Below are 15076 nucleotides of genomic sequence, written 5' to 3'. Positions count from 1 at the left end.
CAGAAAACATATATTTAATATGGTATTCATGTTTAATGACCATACACACAATTAACTCATGTGATTTGCCAATAATATTATGAATGCTTAACACATGCTAGCATCTATTAAAAATGGTTTTACGATTTGTGTAAACGATCATGACATTGCAAATGGACGAAATATAAAAAACATGTATACCCAATTCTAAACACAAGAGAATTAAAATAAGAAGACGTGGAGAAAGTGTAAATACAATGATTTATTTTCAGCGTGAGCGTATTTGTTCACTAGAATGTTCATCCCTGTTTCATAAAGTCCATCGGCATTTACGAGGCAGTTTCCAAAACAACAAAGAGGCTGTAGCTACTTTTATAATTAGTTGATTTTTTAGTAGTGAATATGCTTTTGAAAATTTCATCAGCCCAATCAGGGTATTTGATCTTTTTGACTTTCAGTAATTATATTGGTTGCGTACGAAGTGTAAAATAACAAGGGCTGTTTGTAAAACATGCATGCCCCATATGGGCTGCCCGTTATAGTGGCAGCCATTGTGTGAATACGATTTTTGTCACTGTGACCTTGACCTTTGACCTAGTGACCTGAAAATCAATAGGGGTCATCTGCGGGTCACGATCAATGTACCTATGAAGTGTCATGATCCTAGGCAAAAGCGTTCTTGAGTTATCATCCGAAAATCATTTTACTATTTCGGGTCACCGTGACCTTGACCTTTGACCTTGTGACCTCAAAATCAATAGGGGTAATCTGCAAGTCATGATCAATCTACCTATGAAGTTTCATGATCCTAGGCGTTTGCGTTCTTGAGTTATCATCCGAAAACCATTTTACTATTTCGGGTCACCGTGACCTTGACCTTTGACCTAGTGACCTCAAAATCAATAGGGGTCATCTGCGAGTCATGATCAATCTACCCATGAAGTTTCATGATCCTTGGCGTATGCGTTCTTGAGTTATCATTCAAAAACCATTTTACTATTTCTGGTCACCGTGACCTTGACCTTTGACCTAGTGACCTCAAAATCAATAGGGGTCATCTGCGAGTCGATCAATGTACCTATGAAGTTTCATGATCCTAAGCCCAAGCGTTCTTGAGTTATTGTCTGACAACCACCTGGTGGACGGACCGACAGACCGACCGACCGACAGACCGACATGAGCAAAGCAATATACCCCCTCTTCTTCGAAGGGGGGCATAACAATTATTCAATAAAGTTTTACAACAACTTAAGAGAATTCTACAAATACTGCGTTTTCTGTTACATGTTTTTTCAACTTAATTTTTTTTGCCAAACATTTGTCTACTAGGTGCGATAAATCGTTCTATTATACTGACAGCGCCATTATAGGTAAAGATGATAATAGAGTTTTAAAGTGAGGTCTTATGATTTGCTGCCATTTCTATGAAAGAAAAGTACATGTGTCTATTATTAGTCATAAAACAAACGCCTATAAATATAAAATCCATGTCGACATAGAGCTTATTATTCTAATAACTTTCTTAATCAACATTTAATGCATTTATGATATATCGTATATTATAGTTGTTTACCTGTAAGCAATATGCCGTTTCCGCGTAATTCCAACCATTTCAACTTGTGGCACAATGGCAGGTTTACTTCAAAATGAGATGTTTGCTCATCACGTGAAAGTGAACTCCGATTTATATTCAAGAAATTCAATGAATTCACATTGGACGTGTTTGTAGACCATATCAAGTTTAAATCTCTCAAGTTGCTTGGAGTAATGTAAAAGTGGCTGAGCTTCAGGCGAATGTCATCCTGCTTGTTGGCTACTGCCTCTCTGATTCCAGACTCAATGACTTTCTGAAACGCACAGGCGTAATGCCCTGAAGCACCGCAATTTTCAACGCAAGATTGATTCATCAAAGCCGACAGTTTATTCGCAGCGGAAATGTTCATTCCACACACAAATATGAGAACTTGCGATATTTCTAGATGTGAATTGTTAAAGCATTGTCTTGAAATGATGTCATCAATGGCTTTTGGATTGCATGCCACATGATATGCTGCGAGGAATTCTTGTACAGTTTTGTGTATGAACGAGTTGGAGTTCTCTGACCAACTTTTCTGTTTCCTGTTTGTTATTATTCCTGCCTTAAGTGCAAACATCTTGCAACCTGTAAACTCTTCATAAGAAAAATAGTTAGACAATTGTCTATCATTGAATACAATAGTTGTTTCTCTTTCAGAGGAAAATAGCAATTCGCAAGCTGCAACAGCGAGCTTATTTAAGAGTCCAATGTTTGGCTGTAGGTATTTTGTTCTAGAAAAACATTGCACTGGTGGTGCATTGGAATCGTTAAAATAACCAGTTGCACTGTTTGCCTTTGTGCAAAGACTTTCAAGCAGTAGTGTGTACAGTGCACAAACTGACGATCCTTTCAAATGTTCTTCCTCCCCAATCGTCTCGACCCAGGTACAGATCACCAGCGCGTACAACATTGGTGAGGATGATAACGATTTGAGATTACATCTTTTTATGAATAACTCAAATTTATACACAGTTTCTTTTAGATTTGTCCTCTGGTCAATTATGCATCGAAGTATATTTGTACTAAATGAGTTTGGACAGCTTATCCCCTCGATCTCTACCAGAATGTCGATTTGCGAGTTTTTGATACTTTCAGCCAGTTTCCATGGTCGAGATGTTGTAAGTACAGTGCACTTGTCCTTAGAAAATCCAGCCATGGAAGGTTCAGCTAGGTTACTACCATCAGGAGACGTCCATTCATCTAGGCCTTCTCGTACTACGAGGCAAATTTCAGATTTCATAATATGCACGAAAAGTTTGTATACGTCGGCGCGTTCGTCTTCGGAAAAGATTTGATCAATTAGCTGTTTCTTTATCATCTGCGTTACATCCGTCTGTTTCCTAGAATCTCTTAACGCAATAAAAAATAACAACTTGAATTTCTGAATGGTAAGCTTATCTTCAAATGCTGTACTTTTTATGGAAGCTGTCGATGAAGGCTGATGTTCGTTGCACCAATCATGAACTAACTTAACTGCAAACGTAGATTTTCCTCTACCGGGTTCGCCCTGTACGTATATACGTTGATTTGATTTATCGTCAGTGTAAAATAGTTCTTTGTAAGTCAGTACTAGTGTTTCTGTTTTCACGTGTTTCCCGTCTTTTTCTATTTTGATTTGGTGTAGTTTGGGTGTTGCATATATGTCTGTTATTCGCTTATCAAGACTTTGATTTAATGTTGACAGTGGCACAAAACAAGTCTTGTCATTGTACAGCAGTATCAAACGTTGCCGAAGGTCTGAAATTATAGCACAGGATTTGCTTATGATAGGTAGGCATTCTAAACATGTGTAATGATATTAAAGAACACAATAAGTGGCCATTATTAAGTGCTCTAAAACTGTTCAAATGATATGTTACACAAGTTATATTGTAGTTGTTACAGAGCCACATGGACCGTTTTAAAGGCATGCCTTAAGTATATTACACATCTACCTTTATTTGAACATACAATGTGCCCCTAATAGAATATTCTGCTTGATTGCAGATAAGAGTTATGAGCCAGAGTATGTAGACTACTTGGTGATAGGCAGCACTAGATCTATATCAGTACATTCAGTACATGTAATTAAGTTGCACAGATATAATGGTGTTGCACGCACACCTTAACCTGTGATTCGTTTAAAAAATAACACACGAAATATACCACTATTTAAATGCAAATTCAAGATATGGGACTTATAAAAGTCCTTAAATTAAGACTGTACAGAAGTGTTGAGTTTTATTTAGATATAGTTTTAAAATACAGAGTGAGAGCATCAAGCAAAACTAAATCTATCTTGTGTCAGAACATACAAGTTTTCTGAAATTTCCTCAATAAATTTCCTGCCTTAAAACTACTTTTAACATTTGAAGTTTAAGAAGCGGCATACATGACAATAATTGCTTAGTTCTCGTGCATCGAATGATTGCTATTGTCATTCAATGCTTTACTTTCAAAGATTCCACATCTTTGATATATTAATGATTTTTAATATCATTAATTAATATATATTTCAGGTAAATGTGTTTATTAATTCCACAATGTTCGTTGTTTTAATTACATTTTGTATTGCTTGTTTTTTCATGATCACCGTCGGATCATGCATTACTTGTATTTGTCTATTATTTATATTATTGTTAGTGAGATTCGATGCTTTACTTTCAAAGATTCCACATCTTTGATATATTAATGATTTTAATATCATTAATAAATATATAGTTCAGCCAAATTGAGTTTTCTTCCACGATAGAACCCACAAAATAACCTACCGGTTATGTATCAGTGAAAAGAATAATAAACAAATGTCCTAAAATAACGCCATCGACTATTATGCTGCTAACTTATTATACTAACTACACTTTTTGTGTGCAAGGTAATATAATGTTCAATTTGTTTTATGTAAACTGCGTGTGTTAATATGTAAAATTTATATCTATTGGAATTAATAAATAAACAACTATTTTTCAACACATCTAAGATACCATTTATGACACATCTAATGACCAAGATTTATGATGATCGAAAATAGTTGTGGCCTCTAGAGTGTTAACAAGATTTTACTATAGCAACATGAGGAAAAATGCCCCGCTCCCTGGTGGCCATGTTTTTCAACAAACCCGAACAATTTTCAAACTCGTCTAAGATATCATCAGGATAAATCTTCTGATCAAGATTCATGAAGATCTGACAATAAATGTGGCCCCTAGAGTGTTAACAAGGTTTCACTAAAGCCATATATAGCCTTTTAAGAAAACATGCCCAGCCCCCTGGTGGTCCTGTTTTTCAAGCAACCAAAACCATTTTCAAACACATCCAAGATATCATTAGGACAAATCTTCTGACCAAGTTTCATAAGATCGGACAATAAATGTGGCCTCTAGAGTGTTAACAAGGTTTTACTTAAGCCATATAAAGCCATATAAGGAAAAATGCCCATCCCCCTGGTGGCCATGTTTTTAGAGTAACCAGCATTATTTTCAAACTCTTCCAAGATATTTATAGGATGAATCTTCTGACCAAGTTTCACGAAGATCGTACAATAAATGTGGCCTCTAAAGTGTTAACAAGGTTTTACTAGAGCCATATATTTAGCCATATAAGGAAAAATGCCCCGCCCCTTGGCAGCCATGTTTTTTAGGCAAACATAACCATTTTCGAACTCGTCCAAAATATCAATAAGACCAATCTTCTGACCAAATTTCATGAAGATTGGGCAATAAATGTGGCCTCTGGAGTGTTAACAAGGTAAATGTTGACGGCGCATGACGGACGAAGAATAAAAGGCGATCACAAAAGTTCACTATAAGCTCATTGTGCTCAGATGAGCTAAAAATATATAAATTGATACAGAACTTGTAAACTTTACATTCTAAATGTTACTGAAACATGTTCTTGGAAATCATTGTACAATATGGTCCTTGGTCCATGATCTTTAGCAAAGACACCTAATAAGTTTGAAGTTGCAATTCATTATTTTCATTATCAGTACACATTATCAGTACACGTACATACAAACATCGATATAAAGGCTTTGCATGATGAACAGTAAACTGTTTATCTTAGTTGAAGAAAATGATTACAATTCTGATCAATAGCAGAATAGATTGATGAGCCCTTTTCGGTTACCTTACATAAGACATATGTTAAGTTTCAAGTGAAGTAGGTTCATATAATTATATTGATGTTAAAAAGCCAAATAACAAGCTTTAATCAGACTTACACAGGGATGAATTAGGCAGACGTGTAGCTAAAACAAACGTATTAGGGCTTTAGTGTATAACAATAGGTACCAATCAACAAATGAACAATGGATTAATTTTCCAAAATTTAGCCCATCGGTTTGTTCTGTTTTTTTATGATAATGCGTTCATGCATTTACAATATTGAGACTAACATGTATTAAAAAGAAAACAATTAACAAACCTTCTACGCCTCGTTCATAGTCTTCTGCTTCAGTTTTGTTCGCTGCCTGCTGCAAGCTCACAATACCATCCTGAACATGGTATGCGATTTGTTGTGTCCCATCCTTTATTTTTCTTTCAAGGTCTTGTTCCACATCGTGTCCCTTCGTTTCAATTTGTTTTTCAGCAACAAGAACCTTGCTTTCAATTCGTTGCTCTCCAAGCTGTGTCTTGATGTCAATTCGTTGCTCTCCAAGCTGCGTCTTGCTGTCAATTCGTTGCTCTCCAAGCTGCGTCTTGCTGTCAATTCGTTGTTCCCCAGCCTGTATAAGAGTTTCTAATTTTTGCAAGGCTTCTGCTAGGTTTCTTTCAGCCTCCCTTGAAAAATGTTCGCCGGTCTCTTTTGCCTCTTCCATTAGCTCTTCACACCGCTCTTTCAACTGATCAGCCTCTTTCAACACCTCTTTTAACAGCTCGCACACTTCTTTTAGAGACATGCGATCATTCTGCAACTACAGGCAAATCCGACATGTTGTTTTGTTATATGTTGCACAAAAAAATACATTATATGCTCAATCGTAGTGCACAGTTAACTCAATTATAGATATTTTTTATATGAAGTATGATCATTTTATCATTCCATACTGGTTTTAAAGAACATATAACGGCCACCGGAAAAACTTTGCGAAACCGAAATTTCGCAAACTTAAGTAACCTTTTTCTTGAAGATTTGCTTATTTGTGATAAAGTATAAGATAAAAGTCTTACTTGTGATTAATAATTGGTTATTCTTGCTTAAATAACGCGTTTTCTTCACTATGAACTTTATTTGCAAAGTTGGGAATCCCATGGGATTTTTGAATATTCCCATGGGTTTTTTCTTTTCCCATGGGAATTTCGGTTTCACCCATGGGATTTTTCTCCAGCTTTTTTTATGGGAGAAAAAAATCCCATGGGATTTCAAAAAAATAAAACACGTGCGTTTAGGCTAAGTTATCGATTTTAAGATTTGTTTAAGCATTTGTGCTTATTTTCGTTCAATTTTCGTTGATAGAAAAAAAATCCCATTTTTTTATGGGAAAAAAAAATCCCATGGGATTTTTTCAGATTTTTAGAGATTTATTCATGTAACGTTCAGAAACACAACATTTTAACAAATGATGAACAATTCTCGCGATTTTAACGCGTTGAATCGTGTTTAAAAAAAATTAAAAAATCCCATGGGATTTTTTTCCCATGGGATTTTTCCCATGGGATTTTTTCCCATGGGATTTTTTTCCAATGGGATTTTTTTAGGTGTAAGTTTCTAAAAACTATATAATAATAATAAAAAAAATAAAAATAATAATAATTATAATTATAATAATAATGATAATAATAATAATAACAATAATAATAATAATAATAACAATAATAATCGTGCTCAATATATTATTAATATAATATATAATAACGTACATATTAATACGTGTGTATTATCATTTCATAGTGGTCATACAGAACATATGTTCATGAGTTTTGGATTTTTAGTGTATGACAACTATGAGAACTATTTAATGGCAATACGATCTGAAACCAACTTATATCACTTTTATTTCATTCTCATGCACGACTAATTTAGCAAATATTGAACAAAAACTGTTGTTTCTAGAGTTTTTACAAGCGTTTTCTTTGATTTGACTTAGTAACCTAGTTGCTTCATATAAACAAATTTCGATAACCGCCGAAATACAAATGTTCTGAAGATATTTCGTGTATGTTGGGCAATACATGTGACCTAGAGAGTTAAAGAAGGTTTTAAATAAATTTAACTTAGTTTTGACCCCACTTGAACTAGTTTCAAACTCGCGTAAAATATATTTGGACAAACGGTCTGATAAAGTTTCATGTAGATAGGGAAATGTAAGTGTCCGCTAGAGTATTCTTAAGGTTTTTAATTAAAATTAGACCTACTGGCCTTGTTATTGACTTCTACAGACCCGAATTGCAACTAAACGGCCAATACCATAAGGACCAATATTCTGATCTAGTAGTATGAAGAAATAAATGTGGCCTCTTAAGTGTGTATACGCTTGTTCATTAATTTGAATTGTAACCTTAATTTTCTCAACATGCGACAAAGTTTTGAAGTCAGTTGATAAGTAATGAGGACATAATGTTGTGAGCAAAATTCATGAAGATTGAGCAATACGTGCGAACTTAGGAGTGTTTTCAAGCTTCACCTTAGATTAATCCTTATAATGAATACAGCCCTGCTCCATGGCGGGCATGATTTTCAACGGCCAAGAACAATATATGAATTCATATCAAAAGTCAAAGGTTCTGACCAAATTCAGTGAAAAAAGGGCAATAAAGGTCTCCAGAGTTGTCACAATATTGCTCTCGGCCGAGATATAACCAAGACAAATGTTCTTAGCTAGTTTTGTAAAGAATGGGCTACACATGAGGCTTCGCAATTGATCTCTGGGCAAATGTTGACAGCAGACGACGGACAATGGGCCATTAGAAAAGCTTACGACGAGCACGTTACGCATTATGAAAAAAACAAGATTTGGTTCTAGGCAAAAGTTAAATTTTTCACACGGTATCATTTCCCTTTAGGTAAAATAAAAAAACAACACTTACCATCACTAAGTTTTTTCACTTAATAAAATTAACATCTTCATTGGAAAATATTATTATTAAAATTTGTAAATAATGAGGCCGTGTCCAAGATATTAGATTAAACCAGTATGTATATATCAAAGATATTAATATAAAAATAATAAATACACATCCATTTTAGTGTTGCTCACGTTTTGTGCAACGTCCGATTATTTTCTGGTAATGTTCATGTTTGTATAATATATTTCTCCACCAGAACATTGTTTAACAAATAATAACGTCCGCACAACCTCTTTATGTTCTTATGTTAATACGTACAGGCAAGTTCAATGCCTCCCACTTTGTGAGGAAATTAAATGCTGTGTATGCTATTTCCTACAATTATAAACAATCCTTTTCATAACTCATTTTTATTGACTTAGTATTATTTTCGTCGCTTATGATAGTGTGCCATAAAAAATACTTTGCTGTGATTTTTTTTTTAATTTTACAAACTGTTTTGAACAAATACGTAAACAGGTCCTTGTTATTCATGGACTTACATCATTAAGTCTAGTAAGCGCTATCGTGGCTGAATGGTCATGTAATAAGCACTTTGGATCAGCCAGTAGCGTGGACAGTCTCTGGAAATAACCCTGGAGATCAGCGTCTGTGACCTTGCAGTCGGAAGTGTGACGCACATCTCGGCCTATCTGACGGACCTAAGCAACAATTATGGAAGCATTGTGGAAAATGATCAAGTGCTATGTTTATCTAATCTCAAATATTACTTTAGGTAGTGTTTAAGAACCCATATTATATAAAATAATAATATAAATTATACCACAACAATTTAAAATGACTCATCGCAAATAAATTTAGTTACCAGTAAAATTAATAAACATAATATTTTGTATGCATTAAACCTCTTGCTTGAAAAATACCATTTCGAGCGGAGATTGCTTATTTGGTGGTGGAGGAGATAGACTTGAAGGGGAGAGACAGTTCTGGAAATGTGTGCAGTTCAACAGGATGCTTATCACGCCATTGAAGTCCGATTCTTGGACCGATAAAACGCTGCTATATCCGTCTGGAGGGAGGAAACATTTGCCTATTTCCCAATAATCGCTTGCCCATTTTTTCGCATCTGTGTTCCGCCAGGACGGGTTATTGTATCTGTGATTTGATGTTATATTCTTTTTTACTTTATCACACGTAAAGCATTGCTGCGGTTTCTGTGATTTGTGGAAAGGGCAATAAGACTTTATCCGCTTGCTACAATACGGTTGCGTTGGACACGGGATGAGTGTTTCAATGCAGCAGTTACCACAACTACTACCAACGGTTACGTGAACTTTCTGTAATTCTGAGACCAGAAAGTTAGCTAGTCCTTCCTTCGTTATATTGAGTGCTAAGCATGCCTTGAACCAGTTATTGGTCTCATTGTCGGTGGCGGCCATCTCGCTGAAATAAAAATCACCGCTCAAACGTAAGTTTTCGGATGTTTTACAATACTTTGTTCCTGTGCCGAAATTTAGTTGCACACAATTATTGCCAAAATACAATGTCCGAAAATAGGAAATTATACGTATTGCATGGTCTTTATTGCATGGATATATTTGTGGATAAAGTCACATTTCCATTTGTACGCATTGAATCATCGTCGGTTACCCACGACTAATTCATTCCGTTACTCTCAAGCATTAGCCGTGAGACAATATAAGCAATGCACGCCGTTTTGACATTTACTGTAACCTTTCGGAAGACCAATGAAATCGCAGTTTACAAAATAATACTCTTCGCTTTGGAAGTGTAATTGCTTCGCCTGGATAATGGCGGTCGCCATATAAAGTAAATGTGTGTTTTGTTGTAGCATTATTAAAGGGAACAATTATACTCTGAAAGTCGTCTAAATTGTCAATTTTAAAGTATTCGCATGCACGAAGTAATAACATTTCTACAGACGACGCTATTTTGACAACAAACCCGAAGTCTCTATAGAACGCGTTGTATCATTAGTAAAAAAATCCTCATGAAATCGTGAGGGAACCAATGAAATTACTGGATTTGACACACCCTAAAACGGTGAAGAGTTCGTAATGTCCCACGGTCGATAAATGAAGAGCAGCAGAATGGTTCAAACGTGGGTTTTAGACGATGGCATTGAATATGAATTGTACATTCTTGGCCTAAAAAAAACTTGTCACACACATTTTTTTAACAAGGCATTATTCCATAAAGAACTTTATTGTAAAATAGCATTACGTAACAAAACACTTATTTTCAAAATATAATCGGATTGATTTTCTAAATTATAACGTCGTATAAATCTGTCCAATAAAGCACAGTGAATTCTTAATGATTAAATAATGCGACACCTTTGTAGGGTGTAGCTCTGAATACATTATGATGTGAAACTATGCCTGATTTATAAGGTTTATAAACAGAGTTCTTTATTTTGAGATAGATTTCCAACCCATGAGAGGTCTAGTTACAAATACTTGCTGAATCTGGCCATTTATTCGTTAAGTCTTCTTTTGTAAAACATGTGAAAATAAGACTTAAATATCAAAACATATCATGTATCTGTATTGAATTATTTTTATAAACGATGTTTTTTTATTTATCTTAATTTGATAAAGTTATATTATGTTATTTGTGATATGTTCTTTTTTCTTTAAATCATGTTCAAGTAAAATATAAATGCGATTACTTTCTATGGATGTTTGGTTTTATCATAAACAAAATAATACAATTGTGTTCTTTATTTTTAAACAAATTTTAACAACAAGGTTCATGCAAATTGTGTATGCTTTACAAATAGTAATGGTATTGGATACATAATTTTGGAAAAAATCCTTTTTTTGTGTTTACATTGTATTAATTATGTACAATTATGAATATTTCATATGTTTCCTTGTTCATTTTCTTAATGAAATTCAATTAAATAATAATGCAAAATATGCGCTATATATAATCTGTCAGGCATTCAGTTCTTAAAGGATGCGGATTATCAAGATGTACATAACGCTACTTCTGATGGGGGTTACCTATAGATAAGGCTGTAGTCATGAATGAAAAATAAGGGTAAGTATGGGAGTTACTTATCGAAGCATGTTATTAATCATCAACATGAGTATTTAATCCCGAATATTTTTCAAGTTTCAGTGTGAAGTACTGTAATAAGTTGTTTGTATGAGCAGGTAATATTCACAAGCTTTAACTATAGACAAATAGATTTCAAAATCAACTAAGGCATCATTAGAACAAATATTTCGACCACGTTCCATTAATGTTTGGCAATTATTGTGACTTCAATTGTGTTCACAAGCATTTTTTCTTAAATGTGACGCCCTGCAAATTTTGTCAACCTACGTGGCCGTGATTAAAGCTCTGTAGATTTATTGGAAATAACGATTTGACAAAGTTTTATAAAGCTGTGGCTTTCAATGTGACATCTTGTATGTTTACACGCGTTTCCTTTAAATTGACCCAGTTAATTACATGTTAGTGAATTGACCAAATTGCTAATCAATCATTTACAATATCCCTTACATTCACTAAGTTGTTATTTACACACAGTGTTGTGTTGTTTTTGTTTTATTTGTATTATCAAATTACGTTTAGAATATACATTGACTTGAATTATATATTTATACAGATGAATATTAATATTAATACAATACTAATCAAAGCAGCGTATTCTGTTTTTTACCGACACTGTCCCGCCTTCCCAGTAGGCATCAAACGTTTTGCGAACGTTGCTGCAACGTAATATTTAGGTCGCAACGTCGGCAACAATTACCGAACGTTGCCACAACGTTGCATACAAAACATTACCCGGACGTTTCATCAAACGTTGCAGTATGGTTGTCACAATGGTGTATATGAAAGTTTTCCCAACTTTTTTTCCAACGTTGCTGCAACGTTGTATTTAGGTTGCATTCGAACGTTGCAGTTTGGTTGTCACAATGGTGTATATGAAAGTTTTCCCGACGTTTTTTCCAACGTTGCTGCAATGTTGTATTTAGGTTGCATTCAAACGTTGCAGTTTGGTGTCACAATGGTGTATATGAAAGTTTTCCCGACGTTTTTTTCCAACGTTGCTGCAACGTTGTATTAAGGTTGCATTCAAACGTAGTATTTTTTAATTCTTTTTTTTAAATAATATACAAATAAAAACTATTTACTGCCAACCGCCCTTTCGAGTGTTATCGGCAGATATGCACACTGGCGAGTCCATTTCCTAGAAAGAACAAGTACTTGGTGTCTACAGAGGTGACAATGAAACGCTCCCCGAGTAGGATCGTACTTTATAATAATACAGTTCATGCAAAGCATCAATGAAGATATGATTTCTTGTAAATTTTAGAAATTCAATTTTTTTAATTTTACAATTCAGTTGCTTAAACTTAAAGATGCTAAAGATGCACTTTAACTCAAAATCGCCGGATAAAATATATTGTTTAAGTTGTGTTATCCATTAAAATGGTAGAATCTAGTTTCAAAGTTTCAATCAAAAATGAATATTCAACATTTTTGTCAATTAGAACAGTCCCCGGGGGGTAGTGGATGAGGTGTCCGCCTAGCGATCGGGAGTTGGTGGGTTCGAATCCCACACACTGAGCATTTTTTTATATTATTTTATTTATATATTTATATACATGTATATATATATATATATATATATATATATATATATATATATATCTATATATATATATATATATATATATATATATATATATATATATATATATATATATATATATATATTATTTTAAATAGAATTTAATGCGACCTAAATACAACGTTGAAGCAACGTTTGGAAAAAACGTCGGGAAAACTTTCATATACACCATTGGTACAACCAAACTGCAACGTTTGACTGCAACCTAAATACAACGTTGCAGCAACGTTTGGGTGCCCACTGGGTTTGTCCTCAAACTACAAGACGATGTGCTATTATGAAAGACGAACGATAAAATATAAGGTAAATGGTGATTGATTATCTCAATGATAAATGGTGAATGATAAACTCATGAACCATTATCTACGTGATAAAGGATGAGCACTTTACTTCACAAGGAATGATGACTTATTAACCCTATGACGACTGATTGAATCATTAACCCTATGATGACCGAATAATCTAATGATTAACTTTATGATAAATGATGAACGATTAAAACTATGAATAATGGTGACAATATAAACTATATGATTAATGATTTAACATTAACTATGTCATGAATGAGAAACAATTTAATATATGATGATTGATGTACGATTAACTCAATGATAAATAATGAACAATTAATGCTTTGAAAAAAAATATTATTGAACGAAAACTCTATGATGAACGGATACCTCCATGAATAATGATGAACAAATAACTCATTAGTAAATGATGGATAATTACTTATATGATGAATGATGAAATCCATGCTGAATGATGAACCAATAAGTATATGTTTGATGATGAACCATAAACTCCGTGATAAAGGATGAACGATTTACTCCATGCTGAACGATTAATCTTTAAATCTATGATTCATTACGAACCATTTACTCCCTAATGAATGATTAACCATTAACTTAATGATGAATGATAAGAGTCTACCTACATGATGAGCGATTGACTCCATGATGAAATTATTTACCATAAACTCTGACAAAGATGAAAAATAAACTCTTTGATGAATGATGAACGACAAATTCAACATTAACTCCATGATACAAGTTTTCGTCATAACAATAGTATCGGCACGCATTCACATTAGAATATGCAATTTAATGTTCATAATTGTAATTGCGAGCTTATAGTACTTACCTAGAGCACACGCTATCACTTTTATTTGTGCCTATCCTTATTATTCATGGATCCCATAATATATCGATCGGTTTTCCGAAAGTCCAAACATAGATCATAAGTATTTCAAGAAATCACATACTTTTATATCTAAACGTCTACTTCCATCATCGTCCTGACGACTTAAACTTCCCAGTATTGCATTGCGTTGGCTGTTATTCATCCTTACATAGAAATAACTATGTGTCAGCTATTTGCTGATGTTTAAATATATTTTAAAAGATACGCACCGAACATTATCAGAAACTAAGAAAACATATGCGGTCACATAATTTGATTCATCTTAAACTATCAATTAATAAAAAGATAAACTTTAATTGTTATTGTAAATAAACAGTAAACACTAAATATTTAAAGACTGCGAGACAATAGTATTCATTCAGCTTTTAATACTAATGTACACGACTAGTTATTGACTTCCCTATCGTCGTTCGAATGACCGTGTGCAAAATAGTTTAATTGTAGCGTGTGCAAAACCGGATTCCGTCTGACGTCATCTCAATGACCCTCGTGAAGAGAAGCATCTTTATTAAAAGCGGAAGCCGTAGATCGCGGTTACTATTTACAAACGATATAAAGTACAGCGTACTTGTCTTCAAACAATAACTTTAGAAAGTTTTATCCCAGACATACTAATAGAAAGGCAAATATATCATTTACAGATTATGTATTTAAATACAAAAG

At 33.9% G+C, this 15076-nt stretch overlaps 1 protein-coding gene across 2 annotated transcripts in view; it reads right to left on the bottom strand.

The window, feature by feature from the left end:
- The window catches only part of LOC127833604 (uncharacterized), a 29612-nt gene extending 14813 nt beyond the window's left edge, over positions 1-14799 (bottom strand). Inside the window, exons 1-5 of one of the 2 annotated variants that reach the window (XM_052358955.1) lie at positions 14354-14799; positions 9465-9984; positions 9084-9242; positions 5960-6449; positions 1553-3292 (exon numbers count right to left, since the gene is read on the bottom strand). In XM_052358955.1, coding sequence (XP_052214915.1) covers positions 1553-3292; positions 5960-6449; positions 9084-9242; positions 9465-9980 — 2905 coding nt within the window. In that variant the 5' untranslated portion in view covers positions 9981-9984; positions 14354-14799. The remainder of the gene's footprint in view (positions 1-1552; positions 3293-5959; positions 6450-9083; positions 9243-9464; positions 9985-14353) is intronic. The other variant, XM_052358956.1, reaches the window with a different exon arrangement.
- Positions 14800-15076: the final 277 nt, after the last annotated feature.

The sequence above is a fragment of the Dreissena polymorpha genome, chromosome 6, assembly GCF_020536995.1.
Source record: "Dreissena polymorpha isolate Duluth1 chromosome 6, UMN_Dpol_1.0, whole genome shotgun sequence".
Classification (NCBI taxonomy): Eukaryota; Metazoa; Mollusca; class Bivalvia; order Myida; family Dreissenidae; genus Dreissena; species Dreissena polymorpha.
The sequence above is the reverse complement of the archived record's forward strand: the minus strand, read 5'-3'. Positions and strand labels throughout refer to the sequence as shown.